The sequence below is a fragment of the Acartia tonsa genome, chromosome 5 (genome assembly GCF_053477335.1).
Source record: "Acartia tonsa isolate MP-2025a chromosome 5, ASM5347733v1, whole genome shotgun sequence".
Taxonomy (NCBI): domain Eukaryota; kingdom Metazoa; phylum Arthropoda; class Copepoda; order Calanoida; family Acartiidae; genus Acartia; species Acartia tonsa.
In genome coordinates this window covers 30271846-30299186 of record NC_137264.1, presented here as the reverse complement: position 1 = coordinate 30299186, position 27341 = coordinate 30271846, and the positions used below count along the sequence as shown (strand labels likewise).

Below are 27341 nucleotides of genomic sequence, written 5' to 3'. Positions count from 1 at the left end.
TTTGAAGTTTTTTAGAAGTAAAGCTTTTATACATTTTTAATTGGTTAATCTATCCTAACCTGCGACCGTGGCTCAACATGTAGCGCATCCGCTCGTCGTCGGGAAGGTGATAGGTTCGAATCTCGGTCCGACACCGCGTCATAACTAAAGACGTTAAAAATGGTTCCTACTGCTGCTATGTCAGGTGCGCGACATAAATAGATAGAGTAGGGGGAATGCCTTGGCCCAAAACAGGCGCAACTCACTACCATGCACAGTTAGGACTTCTCAGACAAAGGTCGTGCAATCAAAGGGTTGGTTATCAATGGGCAAATGGACGCTTTACACCGCAATAATAGGGCTTAGGGCTGACAACCCTATCCCATATCCATAAAAAAGCCACATTGTTACAGAAACACTGACAAATTGTCAGCGGCCTATGCTCCCCCTGTGAAGTTAAAAGGGCTTGTTATTGTACTGTTGATATATCCTAAACTAATCTTATCTTTATTTTAGGTTTGTCAGAATCGTCCTATAGTTTAAAAACTTTGCTTATTGATTCCTGCAACAGTTATGGTTAATCAAGAAAGCTTAGCAGCTTCAGAATTGTAACAAGTTCGTATTTCCATTTTAAATTTGCGATTATGGTGATTTTCGGTCAACATATTTTTCATGACTAATTAATTATCCTATGTACTTTTTTGAAATATTGATTCTTAGAACAATTAGGCTCACGGTTATTAACAAATCATCTCTTTTTATCAAGTTTTAAATCTAAATATGTCTATATTCTTTATTTAAGTGACGCAGATTTTTTTGTTTAGGCTTTCAAATAATATTAAATATTAAATTCATTGTTACTCTATTTAAGATACTGTGCGACAGTCTGACTGTCTAATTAATTTAGCTGCGCTTTTGTGGATGTTACCATCCTTAATTTTCTTTAAATGAAAAATAAAAGTTGAAAAAAAATAATTTAAAAAAGGATTTAATGAAAAATAGTATTTTAATAATATAATATCTTTTTTTAAGTAGAGGAAAAATAATCTTGACTTCTATTAAACCATCCCCTGCTTACCTTTGATAACTCAAGAGAAAATTATCTTTCATTGACATACTTCTCAACGAGAACGAAACCAATTCTAGGTTACGCATCCATCTACTCTAAAATAGACATTCCATTAATAAGTTTTTGTAAGAAGAACAACTCAGAGAGAGGGGACAATGTTTGTTTATTACACTAGTCCTAAAGTTCTATAATAATGTTTTTTCATTCGTTTGTTTAACAACTTTGGGGACTTAAATTAAGTTTGATGGTTGATTCATATGTTGAGTGTTCAAATTAATTTTAGATTCATAATTTTAATAGACAGAGAAGGGGTAATTTTGTGTATCATCATTGGGAAGGTACATCAACTTATCGGCCATTGTCTTATCCCTTTAGATCCCTGAGAATAACTCTCATCAGAAAATCAATTGTATAAGAGAATTTTAAGTATGGGAAGATGATGTGACGTTATTGAAGGACAGACCGACATGATACACTTTTAAAGTAAATACACTGTACTACAAATATAAAGATATCCTGTTCAATATAAATAATCCATTTATGGAAAATTTTTAGCATTGTCTTTTGTGAAACAATTAAAAACTGTGTAATGGAAAAAAATAAAGATACTTTTTTTGTTATTGTGACACTTGGTTTTTATTTTATTTCTCTTTTTTAGTAGCGGAGTTTTTCTACAATTCACTTTGTCTGACTATCCGTTCTTATTGCTAGAGGGGGGAAACTGAATTAACGGCAAAGTAAGGGGATGAATGTTTTTGTGAAGAATCCCTACTCCAATGAGCGTACATAATTAATTTGGGCCGAAAACATAATTATAAAAAATATAAAAATCTTATATCAAAAGTTGGGTGTTTTTTTACATTTAAGTTTTCAAATTTCTGTCGGACGTGAGTTCATTTTGAACTATAAAGTAGCATTGGTAAATTTCTGGTTGGTACTAACGTATTGACGTGTTTCAACGTTATTTGTACAGAATTGCAAAATCTATAGGCAAAAGAAAAAAAATTAAACATCATCCATTTTTCTCGTCTTAAATAATTTAATGAATTGATAATTGACGTTAAACGTTGTGATCTCACTCAAAAAAGTTTTTTTTTATAAAATGCAATTAAAGGAATTATAATTAATTTTTATTGTTTGCCCAAAAATTAGGTAATAATTAGAGTTGTCGTTTGTTTAGAAATTTGACAGTATAAAATTTCAGCTTATGCCAACAACAAATTAATTCGAAAATAATCACAAAACCTATAAGTAATTTTCAGCTGTCGTTGGAGGCAACACGAAGTAGATTTGACGATCTTTATATCTGCCCCCCAAATTTATTTGAAAAGCAATAGTGTAATTGGTAAAAACGCAACATACTAGAGACGTTAAAAATTATACTTATTTCTGCTATGTCAGACACGTGACAGCAATAGTGAGATTGTGAGGAATGACTTAAACAGGCGTCAAAAAATTACAATAACTATAAAGTTTTTTTTATTTCTTCTTGCTGTTTAAATCTTTTACCTTTTACTTAAAAAGAATTTTCAGACATGTTTAATAGACAAAAGTTGGAGAACATTTAAGAAAAGACAGAAAGTAAAAATACAAATAATGTTAACAAAAGAACTCTTGGAAACTTTATTAGAAAATATCTTTAAAAATTCTGAATATTCATCTTTACATTTTCACTTAAAACAATTAACACAAAAGATTTTTTCTTAAAAGATTTAGCTTTCTAAAATATTTTGAAAAATTTTATAAAACTTAATTTAGTAGAAATCCTTATATAAAAGTAAAAGGATGTTTTGTCCATCTAACTGTTTGTCAGTGTACCTTATGATCTTGCTGACTGCTGGACCCAAATATTTCTCCTCTACTGTAAAGCTTCATATAGGTACATTGAAGATTTTTAAATATTTATTATGGGAAGGGTACCCCCACCCTCCTAAGTGAAATCGTCCTTGGAAAAATATCCCTACCAAAACAAATTTGATTTACTTTTTCTTTTAAAACTTCAATTGAAAGTGTATGTGCGTAAGTGCAAGTTTAATATATAGAGTCTTTCAAGATAAATGTTATTTTTAAAAAATTAATTATGAACAGAAAATAAACAATTACATAAAACACTTTGTATATTTAGATAACCTGTTCTGGTACATTTATGTTTTAATATTTAAAAACTAATTAAATCTTCAATTAATGCCTTAAAAATCAGTTTTTTCAAAGTCCTTTTTTTTGAAGATTTATGGATTTTAGGTTGTGCGAAAAATGTGCACAATTTTTAAATTCAAATTGCGCGGCTTGTGTCAATAGTAGAGAAAGGTTATGCATACAGTTAGAATTTTCATAAGCTCTAGTTTTTGGAAATATAAGAACCATTTTTGTGCTATTTGTAGTTCTTATGTGAAAAATGTGAGAGAAAGATTGAAAAGTATTAGTAAGTTGGAACATTCTAACACGTAGCTCCTATACTATATGTAGCACAAGAATGGTTCTTATAAATATATACCCAAAAACTAGAGCTTATGACGAGGCATAACATTTTTCTACAATTAACACAAGCTGTGCAATTTGAATTTTAAAAATGTGCGTATTTTTTGCACTACCTTTAAATCCATAAATCTTCAAAATAACGCCTTTTAAAAAACTGGGTTTTAGGGCATAATTTGTTGAAATAATTATTGTTTAATATTCAAAACATAAATGTACCAGAACAGCTTTTCCAAATATATAAAGCTTTTATATAATTTTTTTCCTATGCATAATTAAGTTTTTATAAAGAACATTTTTCTTGAAAGGAACTGTATAAGAATTTATAACTTAATAATTTTGTAAAAAAAAGTTTCGTTTGTTTTTTCTTACAACCAACCAACACATAACACTTATAGATAATTTTTGCTCCTTAGACTAACCAGCGGTTGAAATTTATATCCAGAACTGTCCATCCTTTGACCAGAAGTGGCAGCCAGGAGAAAACAGGCAATTAGCAGGCAGCTGGCTGTAAACAACACTGATAGCCATATATCCTTAATTTAATATCATCAGAAGTAATTAAATTCTATCTTTTTCAGGGTGTTTTGTGTTAATGGAACAAAAGTATTGCTTGATTAAACCCACTTACCCTTAACAAAAACTAGTCATTATTATCTAATTTTTCTCATTTGCTTGGGGAGTTTCACATTAGAAAAATATATTTCCTGATTTTCTTATATGAAACTCACCAAGTCAATAAAGAAAATGATATGAGGGTTAATTTTTGTCAAGGGTAATTAGGTAAAATTAGGCTAACTTTTGTTACCCTGTGGTACATTACTCTATATTAAAGAGAATGTATATGTGTAAGTTTAAGATATCCAGGGAGAAAGGGGACTTCAAATAATACGGTTCCCAAAATTTTCTTATACTTCTTATATTATTCGGTAGTTTGCACACTTTAAATTTGAATTGGGTGATACAGAAAGCAGTGTCCAAACTTGATAACCAAAATCAAGATTAATTTTGTTTATCATAATTAGGTGTGTACATCAAATGATCAGATCACCCTTAAGATCCCTGAAGTAATTTCAGCTACTTTGTTATTGGTACTTGGCATGTTTATAGCTATTTATGGAAGAAAGGTGACCATGCAAAATTCAATTATTTAAATGTGGCATTCATGCTCCGCTCTATAGGATAAATTTTGTTCTTTTTCTCAAGGTACAACATTGAAAATTATTACTATTATAATTCTGCTATTAGAGAAAAATAATAGAGGAGAAAGGGGGTAAATAACTGTATGTCGCCACCACGAGGACCCTATGCCGACTCTCAATTGGGACTTTAAAAATTAACTAATAGTGTCGGAAATATTAACACAGTCATGTCGCTACAAAAGAGGAGAAAGCAATTTGCGAGCAGACGGAAAAGGTCTTTAACAGAGGAATTCAGGTAGCTGTCTAGTTATCCATCTATATTTATAGATGTATTGTTCTGCTTACATGAAAATCTTAAAATGAAAATTTATGAATGCAAAATGAAATTTTGTGTGCTGTCAAAAATCGATGATGAGAATTTTCATTTTCAATTCTGCGCATCCAGTCGTCATTTTATATCAGGCTTTGTATTCTCATTTATCAGAGAGAGGGGGACAATGGGCTGTTTATTACACTAATCCCAAAAAATTATAGTAACGATTTGTTATTCGTTAGCTTAACAACTTTGGGGACTTTCGTGAATTTTGATTGGCTGGTTCATTAAGTTGAGTGTTCAAACTATTCTACAGAAGGGGTAATTTTGTGTATGATCATTTGGGATTTACATCAATTTATCTGCCATTATCTTATCCCATTAGAACCCTGCTGATTTATAAAAAGGACAATTAAGTCTTTTATCAGCGTAGAAAAAGTACAGTAAAGTACACAGATGGAAAATCGTAAAGTTATGCCACAAAATATTTAGGAATTAAGAATATTCTTTTATGGCAGGCATTGTATACAAATAGATTAAATTGACGCATTATTAAAAATACTATAAATTTTAAACCATCTCTCATATTAATTTCTGAATTCTACAACAAGAAAAACATAACTTCGGATATCTTCCTATTAAATAAAGTAGTAAGGATTTTTGTCTATAGCTTATGGTTGCGCTGATAAATACTAAAACGATTGAGATTCACATGGGTCCTATGGTAGTGTTTGGTCATTTTCTTTTTAACAAAACTTGAGATGGTTCAAGGCTATTTTACTGCTTTTCCCTGCCCCAAAGAATTATAGCCCCTATTTGCTATGGGCATAACTGCTAGTATTACATATTATAATACAATTTGAAAACAAAAAATAACAAAAGAAATATTTTGAGAATATTATACAAAATTTTATTTTACAAATCCAGTTAAATTTTAAAAATTACAAATAATAATATTAATATATCAAAATGATTTAATTTCTTGGGGTACTATTTCCTCCAATGGGTGTGCTTGTCTTGACAGGAGAACCAGCAAAGCTTCCAGAAACGACAGATGTTCTGACTGTCTGACGGCCACGGATATCCTCCACCTCATGACTGAACACATCAGGTGTAAAGAACTGAGACAACAGCTTTTGATCCCCAGTCAGCCAGTCAGGGCCTGTAGAACCAGCGTCGGCTGCATCGTACACACGCAGAGACTCTTGAATACCCAGACCAATGGGAAGGTCGTTCATGTGTCTTGCAACAATTACACCGTTGCTATTGACCACCACGTAGCCGCGGTAGCTGTATCCGCTCATTGACCTTATCATGCCGTACTTTTTGGATATCTCCATGGTCATGTCTTCGACTAGGGGAAAGCTAATACCACCCGCTAGTCCGCGTTCAGCCCGTGGTGCGGCCATCCATGCATTCTTGACGGCCAAACTACCAGATGAAACAGCAATGACATTTCTATCACCCTTCAAATGTTCTAGTGTTAACAATTCTGACGGAGATATGTAGCCAAATTCGACAGGATAAAATAAAATAATTAAAGGACTACCCTTTAGTTTTGATGGTTGAACTATTGTGCATTCTCCGTTGACAGAGGCACAATTCTGGAAATCTGGAGCAATTTGTCCAGGATGGCAGCCTACAACTAATTCGTCCATTCTCTTGAAAGAAACAAATGATACTGATCAAAAGCTATTTTGATTCACAGATTTTCTTTTTTCCGTTTGGACGATTTTTTAAAATTTATTCTATTTCTATCCTATTATTTAACTTCTAATTTTATTCATAAAATACTACATATTGTTTTAATAATCATTTTGATCATCAGTTCCAATTAGGACGTTAAAAGATAAAAATTTTAAAAAAAGTCTTTATATTTTAAATCTTTTAAAGTAGTAAGTATTTTTGTCTACAGCTTAAGATTGCGATAAATACGTAACCCATTGAGTTTTCCATTTCAAGAAAGCTTCTAATAGGTCCTAGGGGGGATTTTTGGCCATTTTGTTTCAAATTTCAAAACTTGAGATGGTTCAATGCTATTTTTCTGCTCCTCCCTGTTGCTATGAATATAGAGCCCTTAAATGCCAGGGGCGCAACAGCCTGTTTTATAAAAAAGTAGTAAGGTTTTATGTCTATTGCTTAAAATAACTATAACTAATAAACAGAAGGAATTCTTCACTATGTAGAAGCTTCACACAGGTCCAGGGATGGTTTTATGCTATTTCATTTTAAATTTAAGTCTGATTATTTTAGGCTATTTTTTCTGTCATTTACCACCACTTCGAATACAGAGCCCTGGTAAAATAATACATATGTGATGATTTGAATATTATCTTGTGAAAATTGTATCATTTATTTATCGCATCTTATTATAAACACTTTTTCGGGATAGTAAAAAGAACGGTTTTAATCAAACCCTCTGATATTTTGAAATAAATTGAAAATAAGAGTTAGTTTTTCGTGTGTTTGTTTTTTAATTAAGCTCAGTTTAGGACTAGGTTAGGTTATGCTGGGTACAGGGTAACCTTGCAGATTTGTGTTATTGCTTGTAGAGGTCCCGCAGGGATTAGTCAGAGGGGAAAAACTACCTTCTTATTTCCAATTGCTTGCTAACAAAGTTTCTGTGTAAATACCCTCATCATAAAAAAATTCTTACCAGATAGAAAGGATTAAAGTAAGCCCTAAACTGAAGATTATTTCCAGGCCTGGATATGAGACAGTAAACTGGCTGCTCCACTACGTTCCCTCCAAAATCAGCAACCTATATATTAACGAAGCAGCTTAAAGAGCGTAGTAAAAAATGACGTCATACAATACAAATGATAAATGTTAGTCCAGTATACATTTCACCATTAGTCAATTCAAATGTAGACTGGTCTATCATTGGTCTTTTGTATTGTATGACGTAATTTTTTTATTATGCAATATAAGCTGCTTCTAAATTAACATGTTTCATTATTTTTAATCAATATTTATAACTTAGCCTCCTTTACACTAAAATTCATATTTGTTCAGTCACTCTTTATAACATTAAGATTTATTTTTAAAAATTTCTATTGTCATTGATAAAAATTGACATAATTTACAGAATTTTTAGAACCTAATAAAATTGTCTGACTCTGATTATGACGTAAAAAAATTAGTCAATGAAAGGCCAGTATACACTGTAATTGATCAAAGGTAAAATATAATGTGGCCTCTCATTGGCTATTTTTTACGTCATAATCAGAGTCAGACACTTTTACTAGGTTCGCTAAAATAAATCAGAACTTAAATTAAAAGTAATGATAATAGATTTTCTCGTATTCATTCGAATCCGGTGGATAGGAACCGGTTCTCATCCATACAAAAAAAACGATGTCTAGCATCGTATTATATCCAGCTTTCTACGAATATAAAAATGTACAATCAAAAGATTAAAACTAGTATTTTAAGCCCCGATGTGCCGAAGGCACCGGCTAAAAAAACTGAAAATTCTATATCCGGCTAAAAAAACTAAAAAATTCGGATCATGGAAAGAAAACAAAGTCATTCCTAATTAGGACAGAAGTCACTGGAAATTGGTCTAAGGAAGGCTACTTATGTCCTTCATCTAACAAAATCTAACTTAAGGGAGGTGACTTATGTCCTTTGTCTGACAAATTCTTACATTAGGAAGGCTGCTTATGTCCTTCAAGTTGCAAAACTTAGCTTTTCTGTCCTTCACATAGCAAAACCTCACAAAACATAGCATTTCTGTCATTCACATAGCAAATTCTTGCAAAACATAGCAAATTCTTGCAAAACATAGCATTTATGTCCTTCACATAGCAAATTCTTGCAAAACATAGCAAATTCTTGCAAAACATAGCAAATTCTTGCAAAACATAGCAAATTCTTGCAAAACATAGCAAATTCTTGCAAAACATAGCATTTATGTCCTTCACATAGCAAATTCTTGCAAAACATAACAAATTCTTGCAAAACATAGCATTTCTGTCCTTCACATAGCAAATTCTTGCAAAACATAGCAAATTCTTGGAAAACTTAGCATTTCTGTCCTTAACATAGCATTTTGGTCCTTCACATAGCAAAATCTCACAAAACATAGGTTTTTCTGATAGAAGTTCAAACAGTACATTTAACTCAGCATAAATTATCATAATTTATGCAGGGGTAAATTTTAAATAGGGGGGGGAGGGGTAATAATAATGAATTATCATAATTTATGCAGAGTTAAATGCATAATTGATAATCTTAACCCTTAACGGTCGGGGGGGGGGGGGGGGCGTTGAACGCCCCCCCTTCCGGTTTTTTCTATCTCATTTTCTGTGTGTGAAAGATAAAGAGCCCAAACTGCTTGACTTTTTAAGTATGGGTATGACACATAACTGAGAGTTGGAATTTTTTGAATATCTCCATCCTGGCGGGCACAGGATGCCAGCAAACCTGGCAGGGTCATCCAGGTAAAGAGCAAAAATATTTTTTTGACTAAAACAAAGCATTTTATCATACCAAAATACTAAAAAATCCTCTAGTAGTACATCCTTATATGAAATACAGGTGTTCAAGTAACTTTCAGGTTCCAGGTATGATCCTGCAGGTCCTGATCCTCCAGGTCTCCAGAAATCTTTAAAAGGCTCCTGTGGCCGCAATTTTTGACTTAGATACTTCAAATTTTAAACTTAAGCTTTTCTTACATGTCTACATAACGTATTAAAATTTCATGAAGATCCGCCGCCGTTTTCCCGCCGACCGCCGACTGCGGCGGCTGGCAGCTGCCAAGTACAGCTGCGGCCGCTGAAATTTATATTTTGATATTTCTAATGTAAAATTTACACAAAAATAAACATTTTCTGCAAAAAAAATTTCTTCTAGCTTTAAAGATAAAAAAATTACAGCCGTTTGAAATTTTTAAGTAAAAAAGGACCTAAAAACAAAGGTTGTTAAATAAAAGGGTGAAGGAAGCGAAAATTGACTTAGACTTATAAAAGGTCGGAAATTCATTATCAAACAGGGGACTTGCACAAAAAAATTTAGCCCTCTAGCTCTAATAGAAACTGAGATAATAAGGGGGGGCGTTGAACGCCCCCCCCCCCCCCCCCGACTGATTAAGGTGCGGCAAGGGGCCCGACTGTAAAGGGTTAATGTATTATGTAAAAACTCTTGTTATGTGTGTTCTGATTTAGTTCTGATCTCCTGGTAGAAAAAGGTCAGAAAGATTTTGCTATGTGAAGGACCAAAATGCTATGTTAAGGACAGAAATGCTAAGTTTTCCAAGAATTTGCTATGTTTTGCAAGAATTTGCTATGTGAAGGACAGAAATGCTATGTTTTGCAAGAATTTGCTATGTTTTGCAAGAATTTGCTATGTTAAGGACATAAATGCTATGTTTTGCAAGAATTTGCTATGTTTTGCAAGAATTTGCTATGTTTTGCAAGAATTTGCTATGTTTTGCAAGAATTTGCTATGTTTTGCAAGAATTTGCTATGTGAAGGACATAAATGCTATGTTTTGCAAGAATTTGCTATGTTTTGCAAGAATTTGCTATGTGAAGGACATAAATGCTATGTTTTGCAAGAATTTGCTATGTGAAGAACAGATAAACTATTTTATGCAAGATTTTGCTATGTGAAGGACCAAAAAGCTAGGTTTTGTGTGGTGAAGGGAGGCTACTTATGTCCTTCATCTTGCAAAATCTTTGTTAAGGGAGACAAGTTATGCCCTTCATCTAACAAATTCTCACATAAGGGAAGCTACTTATGTCCTTCCTAGGAAGGTGACTTCTGTCCTAATTAAGGAATGACTTTGTTTTCTTTCCATGATCCAAAAATTCTATATCCGCGAAAAGCCTTTTATAACACGATGCGAGAAATAACTATTTTTTATTTTTTTCTCAGTTTTGATATTAACCTTAATTCTTGGGAATGTAAGAGAAAGATCTGCTAAACCAATGTCAATTTCTTTTCTTTCTAACATCCCTTAAAGAAAAGAATTAATTGTCAAATGCGACGTTAAAGTCAAACTGACAATAAATATTTTTTTTCATTTGGTATAAATATAATCTGTAATAATCAATTTTTTAAACAGAAACCACGCAATTTCAGATTTAGTGCGTTAATAACCGATTTTTCATCCTTTATAATTTATGTTTTTAAAAGCGATGCTTTTCTATAATTAGGGTAGGTCTGTACGTCCTTAACGATTAGTTCTTTAGACATGTTAGAATTGTCTTAACGATTTCAAACTTTGCATGATGATTACTATATCAGTTAGAATTAGAAAGCGTAGCAAATCTATAATCGTTACCAGTAAGTCCATACTCCCATTCATAACATGCTGATTATTATGTATGACTATGATATAGTTATCCTATTCATATGATTTTTAGAATAATGATTTTTAAGACAACAAGGTTGAGTATTATAAGCGAGGCAACTCTATAATCAAATCCTAAAATTAAAAGTATGTCATTTTACTTTATCCTATATTTGCGCAATTTTGCAACAAATTTATGCACAATTTCGTTCAGAATTAGACAGTGACATTTATGTTCTGCTTATTAAGTTCTGACACTCTACGAAGTTACCATTCGTTTGTCCTTCTTTCTGATTTTATGGATGTTGTCATCCTTGTCTTGTAACGATTCCAACAACTTTAATGATTTAATAACAGTCATTAATTCTAATTTAAGGCTTCAGCTGAACAATTAAAAAGTTTTTTTCCAATTAATTTAGGGCTATAATATATTTATATCAACTTCATTAATAAATATATTAATAAACATTCTCCATAAACACGGAGATTTTAGATTTAAATCTTCTTAATAACCAGTTTGTTATTTCAATAGCAATAATGGGCTCTTTATTACACTAGCCCAAAAGAAATTTATAATAACGTTCCTATTTGTTAGCTTAACAACTTTGGGGACTTTAGTGAATTTTGATTTATTAATTTATTAAGTTGTGTCTTCAAATGTTCAGCCACTACATTTGTTCCACATAAGGGGTAATTTTGTGTATCATCATTGAATATATGAACCCCGAACCAAGAAAATAGGCAAATCTGAATTTTCAAAATAGCAGCTTTATTATTCATTTAGGATGATTTTACAATATATATATTAAAAATTCAGATTTGCCTATTTTTTGGTTCGGGATTTACATCAATTAGTTGACTTTTGTCTTATCCCTTTAGATCCCTGCTTTAACAGTCTTCTCCCCATATATGAAGTATTGAGTATCTGGTTTTTCTCAAAAACAGTAAAACATTCAAAGTTGTCCATTTATGGGGGCTCTATATGGGTCCCAGGATGATTTTAAGCGAACATGTTATTAAATCTTTTTTAATGTACATGTTAAAATTAGTACATATATTTTGATGCACTCAATCCCCTAGTTGCTTGAAGCACCTGCACAGTCATCTATAATACTAAGTAGAAGGAGGTCTGTGTGAAGCTTAAGATCTAAGTAACCACTGAACCGATTGGGCTCTACTCTTCAAGGAATATACCAACTGGTCCCTTGATGTTTTTAAGCTATTTTCTCGGGGAATAGGACCCTCCTAAAAAAATGTTTCTTTTTATGATAAAATTATAAAAGTTGATTGTCATATAACCCTTCCCCTCCCCACAAAAAAATTTACTTCTCTTTTTAAATTAGGTTGTCGAAATTCCCTCAAGTGCACCTAGAGGACTCTGGGTAGGGGCGTAGTAGCCGCCAGTATCTGATACAGTAAACTATAGACAAGCTACTAACTGTACACAAACAAAGATATATTCCTTTACATTGTTTCTTGTGACCATTCCCTCAAACAGATGAGCACATAACTCAGTAATTTAACCTGTTCGTTTGTGCATCTGCTATGTGATAGAAAACTTCTTGTAGATAAGCTTTTATACTCTTTAATACTCGTTGTTCGACCAATAAAGCATTAATCTTAAATCATCTTTATTTCTCCGTGATTCGATACTTACGTATGTTGTCATCCTTGTTCAAAATAAAATTGTAATATTATCATCTACCTATTAATCCATTAAAATTTGATCTAACTCCATTGTGCAAAACACCTCCAGATACCTAAAATCAAGAAGGGAGAGGAAATTGAAATAAAAAAATAATCTTCCTTCCTACCATGATAAAAATTTGTCACATTGACTTTGAAATAAAAATTGTAATGATAAAAAATCTACATTAAAGAAGAAAAAATGCGCAATAAGAAATCTCTTAACTAAAACGATAAAGTCTTTTTCTTAGTGGTTAGCTAGACTTTTACACATGCATACGAGCTTACCTAAGCTATAAGAGTAGCTGGACTATTAACTGCAAATAGGATTCAAATCTCGGCTGAATCTGCGTCATAACTAAAGACGTAAAAGGTTATACCAACTGCTGATATGTCATATTCGCGACATTAATAGTAGGAGTAAAAGGAATGTATTTGGCCCAAAACAGGCACAATTAAGACATTCAGACAAGTCTCGTGCAATTAAAGGGTTGTTTGCCTGCAATAGTTAGGATATTAGTACCATGTGTATAACTACAAATAAACCTGAGCCCCATAATTTCCATCAATACAAGGTACAGCGTTCACCGTGAAATTCATTTGTTCTATAAAATGTAATATTTAAGTAAATTAAAGTGACTTTCATTAACTAAAATTATTCAAAATGCGCGAAAGTGAAGCCCTTCATAGTGGCTTTAAAAAATGAGATACATTTATAAACTTTTGGCCGAAAAATCCCAAATGACATCATAGTAGAATAGAAAAGAACTATTCTTTTATGACGTCATTCAGGACACTTTGGCCAAAAGTTTTTTATTTCATAAAGGTAATGAATGTTCTAAACTTTTTGAGTTTAATCATAGAGAAAATGCTTATAACAAGGTATGTTTGTTTGTTTGTCTGTTTATCTGTCTGTGCCGAAGGATCTCGCTAGCCGCTGAACCGATGGGGTTTTCTTTTCCAAAGGTCCCAGGAAGATGTATAATTATTTTGGGGGAGGTTACCACCATTCTTCCAAGAGAAATCGCCCCTTAAAAAATTAAACCCCCACCAAAAAAATATTTAAAAACTAAAATAGAAAAATGAGGTTGGGAATATTTTGCTAAAATTGATGAACATACAAACTTACCTAATTATGGAAAATCTTAGGTGACTGAAATAATAAAAATACTTTTCATAATCTCAAAAGTTGATCCAAGAATGCCAGAGAATGTCTTTGTTTCTCGATCATACCTGTTTATATTATAAATTATAAAATAACTAGCGACTTCGCCCCTAGAAGCCTCTAGGGGCACTTAATTTGGGAGGAGGAAAAGTTGACCCGCACCATTATCAATTGAGTTTCAAAAAGTATAAAAATATTTTATTGTTGGGGGTCCTTTTTTGCTGGGAGTGTGGAGATGCCCTCCCCCAAAATAGCTAAAAACCTTCCCTAGACCTATACATACTACATACTTTATATAATAGGATTGTACATTAGACGTGGAATTTTTTTTGAATATATGAATATCTGTAGGTAAAACTGGAATCTATTTTAATCATTATCAAACCCCCTTTCCTGTATGTTCTATTGTCTGATTTATTGAGCTTCCCATCTAAATGGATATTGTTAATCTTATTAAAAAAAAACACTTAGTACCAGGCATACGTTACATAAATAAGCAACACTCTACACCACTCTACCTACGCCCCCCCCCCCCCTCATGCACACCCCTGAAACAGTAAAGGTGTGTCAAAATAAAAAAGTTTACCTATAAAAGGACACTTTCTTTACTTTTGAATGTGCTTTAAGAAGTGGTCGATACCTAGGGGGATGTATCCACTCTCATGGAAAAAAGTACAAACTTCAAGAGTTTGGTTTAAGGGAGTTGCACCCCCCCCCCCAGACAAAACCCTTTGCACGCCTTTGGTTACATACATATGTATATAATCTTGTACAATTTACATACATAGCTTTTAGAAATTATTATACGATTTTTATTATAATATCCTTTATAGGGAAGCAGTTTTAAGATTCAAATTGGTCCTAGGATGGTTTTGGGCCATTTTACTTTTAGATTTAGGTCTTAGGATGCTATTTTTTTGTCCTTTCGTACCATTTTGAATACAGATACCTTAGATGCTAGAGCCGCAGCCGATAGTACTCTAATAAAGTAAGAATAATGAAACCCCCCATCCACCCACTATACCCCATCCCCTGCCCACCCACTGGATGAACAAACTGACCAATTAATTCTATATCAATGGTTTACTTACCTGTTATAAGCCGCAAACTCGAGAAATCCAACTTTTAAATTCAAACCTCTAAGGTCAAAGCTAGAAAAAGTTTTAGTATGATTTATTTAGAATGTCAGCTACACTTATTAGAATTTTGATAAACCCTTCACTAACTAGCCTAAACCATATCCACAATAGAAACAAGTAAATACAAAATCTTTTGCCTTACTGCCATACCCAGTTTGATAGTAGCTTCCCTACTATCCTAATGTATAAAGTATTAAGCTTTCTTTGTCTGTACCGAAGGATCTCGGTAATCGCTGAACCGATATGGTTCTCCTTGATAGTTCGAAGCTTCTATCTATTATATATGTTTTTTTTGTCTGAAGCTTAGATTTCTATAACCTCTGAACCGATTGGGTTTTCTATTTCTGGTAAGCTTCACACAGGGCCTGGTTTAAGATTTAAGATTTTAGGATGGTTTTAAGCTATTTTTTAGCCCCTAGATGTTAGAGGCGGATCCGTTAGTAAACATAAATTGTAATAAATCTGTTTGTTTTTGAAGGAAAACACAATTTAAAATATTTCTTCTAAAAGAAAAATGTTCTAAAGTTACTTGCAACATGCTGCATACTTATAGAATAGTTATTTAACGCATTGTTTCGTAGACAGCTTTCTGGGGATATTAAAATTTAAAATTATAAGATTAATTCCAGTTTTGTTAAGTGGTCGATATTAATATTATTACTTTTATTAACTTATTCGTGGAAGACATCCTATTAAACGATACATGATTTTTTCACTTTCGCTTAAAACTGGTTCGAATCCAGCGCGGCGTAGCATTTCTTGAGCTATTTTTCCCTATACCTCAATTACGTACCATTCTTTTCTTCCTAGTTTTAACCTTTGCATCATTGCATGTTTGTCCTTCGTAATATCCCCCCCAAATATCATTTTATATTTTTTCGCTAGTTGGTTATACCTTATTCCTGGTATATGTTTAGCTTGTTTACAATATAAATTTAAAGGCCAGTTTTAAGATAAAGTTATCTTATATAAGTAAAAGTATGTGAAGTAATTTACAAAAATAATAGGTATATAATATATATTATTTTAATTTACCTGGCATCCGCTTGTAAACTGGTATTTTTAATTGTCAGTGGCTTTGTGTATTTTATCTTATCAAACTGGGCCTGAAATATGTGTTCGAATTAATCGGTTATATCCTATCGTATAAAGTAGTAAGCTTTTTTTCTGTAACGAAGGATCTGAAACTACTGACCTAAAATACATATGTGTTCGAATTAATCGGTTACATCCTATCGTATAAAGTAGTAAGCTTTGTTCTGTAACGAAGGATCTGAAACTACAAAACTGAAATGGTCCTCCTTTACAGTGAAGCTTCCTACAGGTCCAGGTAAAGTGTTGAACCATTTTGAACCCAAATTAAAATGAACCCCACCACAAAATAATATTTTTATACGGAGATAAACCCATAGAGAGAGAGGACAATGGGCTGTTTATTACACTAGACCTACAAAGTGTTATAATAACGTTTGCTTATTCATTGGCTTAACAACTTTAGGAACTGGGGAACTTTAAATGGTTGGTTGAAGAAGTTGAGTGATTGAACGTTTCAACTACTAATTTAAATCTACAGAAAGGGTAATTTTATTGTATCATCATTGGGGATATACATCAATTTATCGGCCATTGTCTTATCCCTTAAGATCTCGATATTAATTCTAAGTGGAATTACTTCTTTATGATTCTAAAATCTTATATTTTACTTTAAAATAACCATTTTACCTTATAGAAGAACTGTTCTATAATTTTTCCATCTTCCATATAAAATTTTCTATTTTCTAAAAAAAAAACAAGGATGAAAATATTTATAAAAGAGTAGCTCAACAAATAAGTAATTAAAATTTGCAGGTATAAACGCAATTAATAAATAACGTTAGTATAAATGTTTAGAATGGACATACCGATATATTATTAATAATTATAGAGTTGAAACGCTTTCTAAATTGTACACAACTGTTACAGGAATCATCATGACATCAGAAAAGTTAATAATGCGAAATATTATTAACTAGCGACTTCTCGACAGCTCCAAGTAATGTTCCTCCATATAACAAAAAGCCTAAATCTGTCCCTCTATAGCTAAAACTATATTACAAACAAGTTTAATCTTTTTGGTTGTTCTAAACTTCTTTTCTTTGAGCTAAAACCGTTTTTAAAAGCGAAGCTTTTCTATAATTAGGGTAGGTCCGTCCGTCCGTACGTCCGTCCGTAAGTCCGTCCGAGATAGATAGCTTTTATTCGTTAATTTAGGCATGTTAGAATTGTCCTATCGATTTCAAACTTTGCATGCTAATTCCTGTAGTAGTATGGTACAATCAGAAAGCGTAGCAACTCTATACTCATTACCAAAATGTCCGTACGTTCATTTTAAACATGTTGATTTTTCTACTTTTTTAACAACAAATTTTTATGTGATCTAATTATCCGTTTGATCTAATTTTTGGTATATTTTATTCCTGGGACAACAAAAGACAATATTATAAGCAAAGGAACTCTATAATCAAGTCCTAAAAATGTAAGTATGTCCAATCCATAAACATTATCCTGTACCAAGCAGTTTTTCAACAAATTTACTTACAATTTTGCTTTGACTCTTATTCTTATATTCTAATTATTCGGTTCAGGCAATATACAAGTGTTAATGTCCGTTTGTCCTTCCGTTTCAGTGCTTCGCTTTTATGGATGTTGTCACCTTTGTTTTATTAAATAGTCTTTAAAATATCCTGACAACTGCTTTGTTTTAAGAAAAAGCAATCCATCCATAATTTTAGAGAAACCCTGCTAAAAGAATATAATCTTTTGCTTATGAATTTTACATTAGAAAATGCAAAAAAATAATTGATTTTTAACCATTTTTAAAATCAAAAGAAAAGGGATTTTTAAAATCACATGTTTTTAAAGAGTACTAGGAAAAGTTTATTTCTTTAAAGTTTCGATTTATAAAATTCAAGGGCGTGCCTTGTGCAGGAGTTACATTCCCTTAACCCAATTGAAAGTCTTGAAACTTCTCTGAAATGAAATAAGTAGGTTGTCAACTTCAAAATCAGCTCGATGCTGACTGTTTTGTAAATATTTTCAATTTACTTCGCGCACAAAACATTTAGCTCTTATTAACCAGTGATCTTAAGAGATAAAATAATGGCCTATAAATTGATGTAGATCCCAAATAGTTAATATACACTAAATTTTCCCTTCTGTAGGTTACAATTAGTGGTTGAAAGGTTTGGACGCTCCACTAAATGAACCAACCAATAAAAATACAATAAAAGTCCCCAAGGTTTTAAGCCAACTGACTATCCTTTCATTAAGTTGATAATTTTATTTTATTCCTTGGCACACCCTCATGACAAAAAGATGTGCACGCTTCTGATAAAATCGCTTAAACACTTAAGCACGGCAAACTGATGTTAAAAGCTTGAAAGGTAAAAACAAACATTAATGCAAAACTAACAGATTTTTTTTGCAAAAGATTTTAAATTGAAAAAAAAATCTACCAGTAAATTTCCTCTGAATAATAGCGTATTTTTGTATGTTTTATAATTTCTGCAAACAGAAAGAAAAAGGACAATGGGCTAATAAAAGATTTGTTTTTAAATCTCGAAAAAACAAAATATGAATTTAACATATTTATTCAGACATTACAAATTGTTTTGTGCATGTTTGCACTCTTCAGATGTCAATGTAAAACTAAAGTTTCAAACAAATTTAAATTTAAAGGATTTTTACAAATATTTTAGAAGATTTTTGAACATAATATTAAAAATATGTATATATATATATATATGTATTCATATTTATATATATATATATATAATATATATATATATATGTATATGAATACATAAAATGGTATAATCACAAACAAACAATAAAAAATATATTATAACATATATTACTTTGAAGCCGGCTGTGAAAAAAAGTGGCTTCGAAAATGAGAGAATATATGCTATTAAGTAAAATTTCTTAGCATTTATATAGTAAAACTCCATATATAAATTTAAAGCCGGCTGCAAGATTTTTGGAACTTTTGGTGATTTTTTCACATATATATTTCAATAAATTCCTTTGATTAATTACCATTCTCAGATTTCGAGGAAAATAATTTTTTTTTAAAATAAGGGAAAATCAATAAATATAAATTTTTCAAATTATTAAGTTAAAAAATCACTAAACTTGTCATGATCGCTTCTAGTTTGGTAGTTTACCTAAAATGACTTTTTGAACCATAAAACCTAACTTTCTTGTTTATTGACCAATTTCAACCAATATTTTTAATTTCACCTTGAAATTCATTGGAGATTCCAAATCTGATATCGTATTTTACCTAAAATGACTATTTGAACCATTAAATCCAACTTTCTTGTTTATTGACCAATTTCAACAATTTTTTCCCTTTCACCAGGAAATTCATTGGAGATTACAAATCTAATATCGTAGTTTACCCAAAATGACTATTTGAACCATTAAATCCAACTTTCTTGTTTATTAGCCAATTTCAACAAATTTTTTTTCCTTTCACATGGAAATTCATTGGAGATTACAAATCTGATATCGTAGTTTACCCAAAATGACTATTTGAACCATTAAATCCAACTTTCTTGTTTATTAGCCAATTTCAACAGAAAATTTTTCCTTTCACATGGAAATTCATTAGAGATTACAAATCTGATATCGTAGTTTACCCAAAATGACTATTTGAACCATTAAATCCAACTTTCTTGTTTATTAGCCAATTTCAACAGAAAATTTTTCCTTTCACATGGAAATTCATTAGAGATTACAAATCTGATATCGTAGTTTACCCAAAATGACTATTTGAACCATTAAATCCAACTTTCTTGTTTATTAGCCAATTTCAACAGAAAATTTTTCCTTTCACATGGAAATTCATTAGAGATTACAAATCTGATATCGTAGTTTACCTAAAATGACTCCCTGAACCACTAAACCCAACTTCTTTGTTTATGGACTGAATTCAACCATTTTTTTTCTTTTACCTGGAAATACATTGGAGATTACAAATCTGATATCGTAGTTTACCTAGATTGACTCTCTGAACCACTTAACTCAACTTCCTTGTTTATGGACTGATTTCAACAAATAAAAATTTCTTTCACCAAGAAAATCATTGACGATTCTAATTCTGATATCATAGTTTACCTAAAATGATTTTCAAAACCACTTAACACAATTTCCTTTTTTTATGGACTAATTTCAAGGATAGGTTAGGTTAGGTAAAGATAAGATTTACCACGCAGTGTTAGGAAAGAGGTTTGGTTAGTGCCCTGTAGAGTTAACCCCTCCATGTAGGGGCTATAAATAAGAAAAATTACCATTTTGGACAAAGAATGTTGTCATCCTTGTTTAAAAATAACTGACCCTTCCCTTCTTTACTTTGTTAAATTAGGACAGTCATGCCAATAAAAGCGAAGCTCAAAAAATCAGGTTGCCTAACAAACAACATTTTTGTATTTTTTGCAGGAAAGCTACTATATAAATCCAAAACTCAATTTCCAACGTGATTTTTTCTCGGCTCCTATTCCAAAAAACAAGGACAATGGCAGACCAAACGAACATTAACACTTGTAGAGGCCAATGTATAAATGTATAAATGTATAAAAGTCAATGCATAATTGCAAGTATTTTTTTAAAAAACTACTTAAATACAGGAAAATGTTTAAGTAATTAAGTAATAATTAAACTAAAAAAGTCAATCATTTTGTTGCCCTTAAAACCCGCCTTAAAAAAAAGAAGAATGTAAATATGTTTAATAAAGAATTTGTTCAATGCTTTGATTGATTGCTTAACAGTTACTTGGGATGTAGGTTGTAAAAAGATGTCACTTAATTCCCGAGAGGGTAACATTTAAAGATTTTTTTCTCAAAAGATATCCATGGATATAGAGAAGAGTAAATGGACAAGGAATAATTGCATAATATTTAGTAACTTGAATATATTTACATTGTTCATAATATAACCTAATTGGCATCTCATTTAACTCTTAACCGACGGGTCCCTTGTCCCACCTTAATCGGTCATTGGGAGGGGGGGGTTGAATGCCCCCCCCCCCCCTATTATCTCAGTTCATTTCAGACCCACAGTACGTCAAAGTCAAATTTTGCTTCCTTCACCCTTTTATTTAACAACCTTTGTTTTAAATATTATAATTACTTTATTTACATACCTATAAATCTCCCCTTTTCTCTTTTTAATGCTTATCATTTTTTCCCTGAAAAATAAACCCTTTCCACTAAAAATCCTCAGAAAAAATCTGTTAAAAAATACAAATTACAATTTTCTTGGGGCAAATACAAATATGTAGAAGCAAAGCTTACTGTTGACTTTTTTCATTGATATAAACAGAATAAAAATCTAATGTTAATGGGCAGGCAGTTTTTAAAAGCAAAGCTTTTCTATAATTAGGGTCGGTCCGTCCGTCCGTCTTTTTTCGTTAAGTTAGGCATGTTAGAATTGTCCTATCGATTTCAAACTTTGTATGGTGATTTCTTTAGTAGTTAGGTACGATCTAGAAAGCGTAGCAACTCTATAATCATTACCAAAAATGTCCGTACGTTCATTTTAAACATATTGATTTTTTAAAAGTGAAGCTTTTCTACATTTTTGGTCAGTCCGTCCGTCCGTAACGGATAGCTTTTTTCATCAATTTAGGCATGTTAGAATTGTCCTATCGATTTCAAACTTTGCTTGGTGATTTTTGTAGTAGTTAGGTACGACCTAGAAAGCGTAGCAACTCTATAATCATTACCAAAATATCCGTTCGTTCATGTTGATTTTTTACTTTTTTTAACAACAAATTTTTATGTGATCTATTTATCCGATTGATCTGATTTTTTGTATACTTATTCCTGGCACAACAAAGTACAATATTATAAGAGAAGCAACTATATAATTAAGTCCTAAAAATGTAAGTATGTCCATAAACAGAAGTTTTGCAACAAATTTACGTATTATTTTGTCAAAGTTTATCGTTTTAAAACATACAGGTTTTTCACTGTTTTTGAAAACATTTTTGTATGATATAATTATTGAAATATACATGTTAGAATTATCTTATCGATTTCAAACTTTGCATGGCGATTCCTGTAGTAGTTAGGTAAAATTTAGAAAGCAACTCTATGCTCGTTACCAGAATGTCCGTACGTCCATTTTAAACATGTAGGTTTTTTAACATTTTTAACAACAATTTTTTATGTGATAAAATCATCCGATTAATCTAATTTTTGAATTACTGGTGCCTATTACAATAAGGTACAATATTTTGAGCGAAGCATCTTTATAATCAAGTCTCAAAAATGTCAGTATGTCCTTAAACAGAAGTTTTGTAACAAATTTACGTATAATTTTGTCAAAACTTATATATTAATATTTTGTATATTCAGTTCTGACACTCTATAAGAGGTAATGTTCGTCTATCATACCGTTTCAGAGCTTCGCTTTTATGAATGTTGTCATCCTTGTTCATTAAATATTAATGTGTTGGGATTCATATATCCCAATCCAATAGATTCAAATCAATTCGTAAAAATTAGTAAAACCAACTTTGATGTCAAATAACATATCTTAAAAGCTTTGATAATATATTTCTTATTTTTAACATTATGTGTAAATGATTTATGTTTTCTGTTCCCTCTTATGTTTCTAAAGAGATAATATTTCAAAATGATTGTTCTTGTTATTTATTTGTTTATGTTATTTGTTAAATTTAAATATCTTGTCAACAATTTTTCCTTTAAACAAGGATGACAACATCCTTAAAAGTAAAGCTTATAAATGACAAACGAGCCTAATGAAATCAACGTATTTCGCAATCAACTTTGTTTAGAACCAAAAAGCTGTATAAAATAAACCAAAATTTATGTGTTTTTCTAGTTAGAATGATCTTGAAATTCACTGCATCAATTTTTCTTCAGCTTTCATGGAAGGTTTAATTTGAATTATACTGGATCATATTGGTTAAACTGTATTACCCCTCACAACACAAATAAATACTTTTTTCATTCCAAATTTTAAATTAAAACATTTTATCTTTAAAAGGAAAATAAAATTATGAGTGCTCAATATGGCATTTAAATTTTCTTTTAAAAATATTGATAATCCTAACAAAATTGTCCTTGTTATTTTAAATTACCGACAAAACAAATGCTAAAGTAGCTGATTACCAAATTTTGAAGAATAAAAAAATAAAAATAAAAAAAACAACAATGACGGTCAGCCTGACTTTTTGCAGGTTTTTGGATATTTTTATATTTTTCACATTTTTCCCCATACCTATGGTATTTATGGTCCAATTTTCAAAATTTTTCAGTTAAAGATATTGAAATTAAATTTCTGGCGTTTTAAGAAAAGAAACAATGGCGGCAAAACCGCCTTTCAGCAGGTCTTTGGCTATTTTTATATGTTTGACATATTTCCCCAATTTTGGCCCAATTTTAAAACTTTTTTGCATTGAGAGTTTCAAAATATTTTTTCCCATCGTTATGTGCATCTAGTATGTAATTTATTTTAACCGTCTTCATCATACAAAATAAAAAAAGTTTCGTGTTTATTTTCTCCAAAAAATCTATTCTTGATTTCAATAAATACACTTTAAATCTACTTCTACGTATTCACATCCAAAAAAATTTTGTGCTTCGCTACTTATGGATGTTGTCATCCTTGTTTAAATAGCATTTAAACCTTATAACTTACTTACTTGTATGTCTTGTCACTCTAATAAGGTATTTAGAAAAATGTATTTACTCGGCTACTATATAAAGTAGACATCTGAAATTGGACACAGGCCAATGAGCATCTTCAACCAAATTTGTTTGCTTTTCTATAAAGATTTGGATCAAGGAAAGAAAATAAGTAGCGGGTTTCGTCGTATTTTCACAGTAACTTTTGATAGGTTTTTTTAGGTTAGGTAAATGTTAATGATTGTCCATCAGGGTTACAACCCTCCGCCATGGCTAGAAATAGCAGAAAAGCTACTGTGAAATTACGATGTAACCCGTTTTCTTTCTATGATTTAAAGATTTTTGTATTCATGTTCATGTTGTCATCCTTGTTTTTAGTAGCGAAGCTTCTCTATAATTCACAATGTCCGTCCGTCTGTCCGTCCGTAATTAATGAATTGGGGGAAACGTGATTTTCTCGGCTCATATAAAAGATAGAGAGCTGAAATTTTTTTACAACATTCCCATCATTAAGGAGCTCAATTAACTATAAAACAAATATGACGGTCGGACTGCTTTTAAGCAGGTTTTAGGCTATTTTTATATTTTCCAAAGAAGGTGTATCAACTTTTTCACTTTTTATTTAAGATAGCTAGCCAGTTCTTTTAGTAAGTAGTAGTTGTAAAATTTTTCATAGAATTCATATATGCAATCAGTTTTTTTGTAGACCTCTTATTTTTTAAGTAATTTAAGTTTTTTTTTTTTAAAAATTAAGTCGATTTTAAGGTACTAAAACGCAACAAAAAAAGGAAAAAAATGGCCATTATGAACAAAAATAGTAAGATCTTTAATTTGAAACCTTACTTTTTGAATTTTGTCAGGTAATTATTGAAAAAATAGATTTTTTTAAACCCACGAGAATAAAAACTTTGAACTTAATTTTATCATCTCACAGGTAAAAAAAATATGGGTTCATATATACCTTTAGAATCAGAAAAATATTATGAATCCATTGTAAGCGAAATTGAAAAAAAGTAAAAAAATACAAAATGAAAAAATGGCCTATTGTATTTTGTTGTACAGGCAACACTTTCGTCATCCCCTAGTTACCCCCTCTTTACCCCCTTCCCATTTCTATTCTCAATTCAAAAAATAAGGTGGTTGCCTGTATAATATAATATAATATTTTCATATAATTCCTTTTATTGTAGTTTATAAACTATATTGTAAACTTTTTATTTTAATTTTGCTTAGAATGGATTTGTAATATTTTTCTCATTCTAACAGTATATATAATGCCTATTTTTTATGCCTTGGTAATGATAAAATTTAGTTCAAAGTTTTTATTCTTGTGGGTTTTAAAAAATCGTTTTTTTCAATAATTACTTGACAGAATTGAAAAAGTAAGGTGTCAAATTAAATATCTTACTATTTTTGTTCATAATGGCCATTTTCTTTTTTTTTGCATTTTAGTACCTTAAAATCGACTTAATTTTTTTTAAAAATTTAAATTACTTAAAAAATAAGAGGTCTACAAAAAACTCGATTGCATATCTGAATTCTATGAAAAATTTTACATCTACTACTTACTAAAAGAACCGGCTAGCTATCTTAAATAAAAAGTGAAAAAGTTGATACACCTTCTTTAACCCATATCTTTGGTGTTTGTGGTCGATTTTCAAAATTTTTTCAGTTAAAGATATCAAAATTAAATTTCCCATCACTTGAAGAAAACAACAATGACGGTCAGACTGCCTTTTTGCAGGTTTTTGGCTATTTTTATACTTTTCACATTTTTCCCCATATCTTTGGTGTTTATGGTCCAATTTTTAAAAACTTTTCAGTTAAAGATATTAAAGTTAAATTTCTTGCGTTTTAAAAAAGAAACAATGGCGGCCAAACTGCCTTTTAGCAGGTTTTTGGCTATTTTTATATGTTTGACAAATTTCCCCATATCTTTGGTATTTTTTGTCCACTTTTTAAAACTTTTTTGCATTAACAGTTTCAAAATATTTTTTCCCATTGTTTTGTGCATCTAGTATGTAATTTACTTTAACCGTCTTCATCATACAAAATAAAACAAGATTTCGTGTTTATTTTCTTCAATAAATCTATTCTTGATTTTAATAAATTCACTTTAGATCTACTTCTATGAATTCCCATCCACAATTTTTTGTGCTTCGCTACTTATGGATGTTGTCAACCTTGTTGTTTTATTACTAAGCAAATAATTTATTATAATTATAAGATAAAGCCTTCTTTTAAATTTCAAATACATTAATATTGAAACAAATGATAAATAATTAAAATAGTTAATTTTAAGATTTTACAGTTAGGGAGTTGAATCCATTTTCATTTAAGCAAAAATATAATCTATGATTACAGTTTTGACTCTCTAAGTAACGTAATCTAGCATTCCACTTTCCCCTCTCTTGGTGATGATATCATCAAGTTCAACGCCGATACGATTTTTAAAATGTACCATTCCACTTTCAATAGAGGCGAAACTGGAGGGTACATTTATCAGTGTATTCATAAACATTGATTTCCTTATTTAAATCGACATAATAGTAATGGTATATTCTAGTTTTTTTTTATTTTACATAACATTTTTGAATTATAAATAGTATTTAATACACTACAATTAACATAATTTAGAAATAGTATGTATGATTTCAATCATGTCGATGTTAAAAGTGTAAACCACCATTCCAGTTTCGCCTCTCTTAAAAGTGGAATGGTACATTTCAAAAATCGTATTGGCATTGGTGATATCATCACCAAGAGATGGGAAAGTGGAATGGCAGATTACGTTTTTTTGTGGGTCAAAACCGTAATCATAGATTACTGCTTTATGTTAAAGATTAAATGTGTATTTATTTGAGTTTTATAAGAAAAGTAAACAAGGATGCCAACATCCATAAGTAGCAAAGCACAAAAAAAAACATGGATTTACAATTGAAAAAGGTAAAGCTCGTAAATATTCAGATACTAGTGATGCTATATTATTAAATGTGCCCCACAGTGATATAATTGTTTAATAGCAGCTGTGTAAATCTAATTATCAAGATAGCGTTACAGACGAACAGACAAAGTGATTGAGTAAAAGAAGTTATTATAAAGAAAAAGCATGTAAGAGACCGAAAAGTTGGCAATTTAGACTGCGTCGATTCTAAGGTTTCTTGACTGTCAGTCAATGTATTCTTAATGAATGTAGACTGTTGGTTGTATTGATAATCTCTTACTATAGAGTAGCTACGCTAATGAAAGTAGAACAATTACTAAAATGCGGGAAAGCAAAAAATATATTGCTACTTTGTTATCTTATTTGTTTCACCTTTCTTGTGAACTATTTGTATATTTTTCGTTCATTCAATTAATAATTGTTCTTTTCATATGGT

General features: G+C 31.0%; 1 protein-coding gene across 1 annotated transcript in view; it reads right to left on the bottom strand.

Moving 5' to 3' along the window:
- Positions 1 to 27341, bottom strand: part of LOC145320303 (glutamate receptor ionotropic, delta-1-like) — a 54967-nt gene that overhangs the window by 13856 nt on the left and 13770 nt on the right. Inside the window, exons 3-12 of the mRNA XM_080162717.1 lie at positions 16988 to 17043; positions 16301 to 16371; positions 15218 to 15277; positions 14133 to 14194; positions 13508 to 13566; positions 12981 to 13035; positions 10871 to 10938; positions 7635 to 7739; positions 3946 to 4059; positions 1058 to 1143 (exon numbers count right to left, since the gene is read on the bottom strand). Of these exons, the coding sequence (XP_080018843.1) occupies positions 1058 to 1143; positions 3946 to 4059; positions 7635 to 7739; positions 10871 to 10938; positions 12981 to 13035; positions 13508 to 13566; positions 14133 to 14194; positions 15218 to 15277; positions 16301 to 16371; positions 16988 to 17043 (736 nt within the window). The remainder of the gene's footprint in view (positions 1 to 1057; positions 1144 to 3945; positions 4060 to 7634; positions 7740 to 10870; positions 10939 to 12980; positions 13036 to 13507; positions 13567 to 14132; positions 14195 to 15217; positions 15278 to 16300; positions 16372 to 16987; positions 17044 to 27341) is intronic.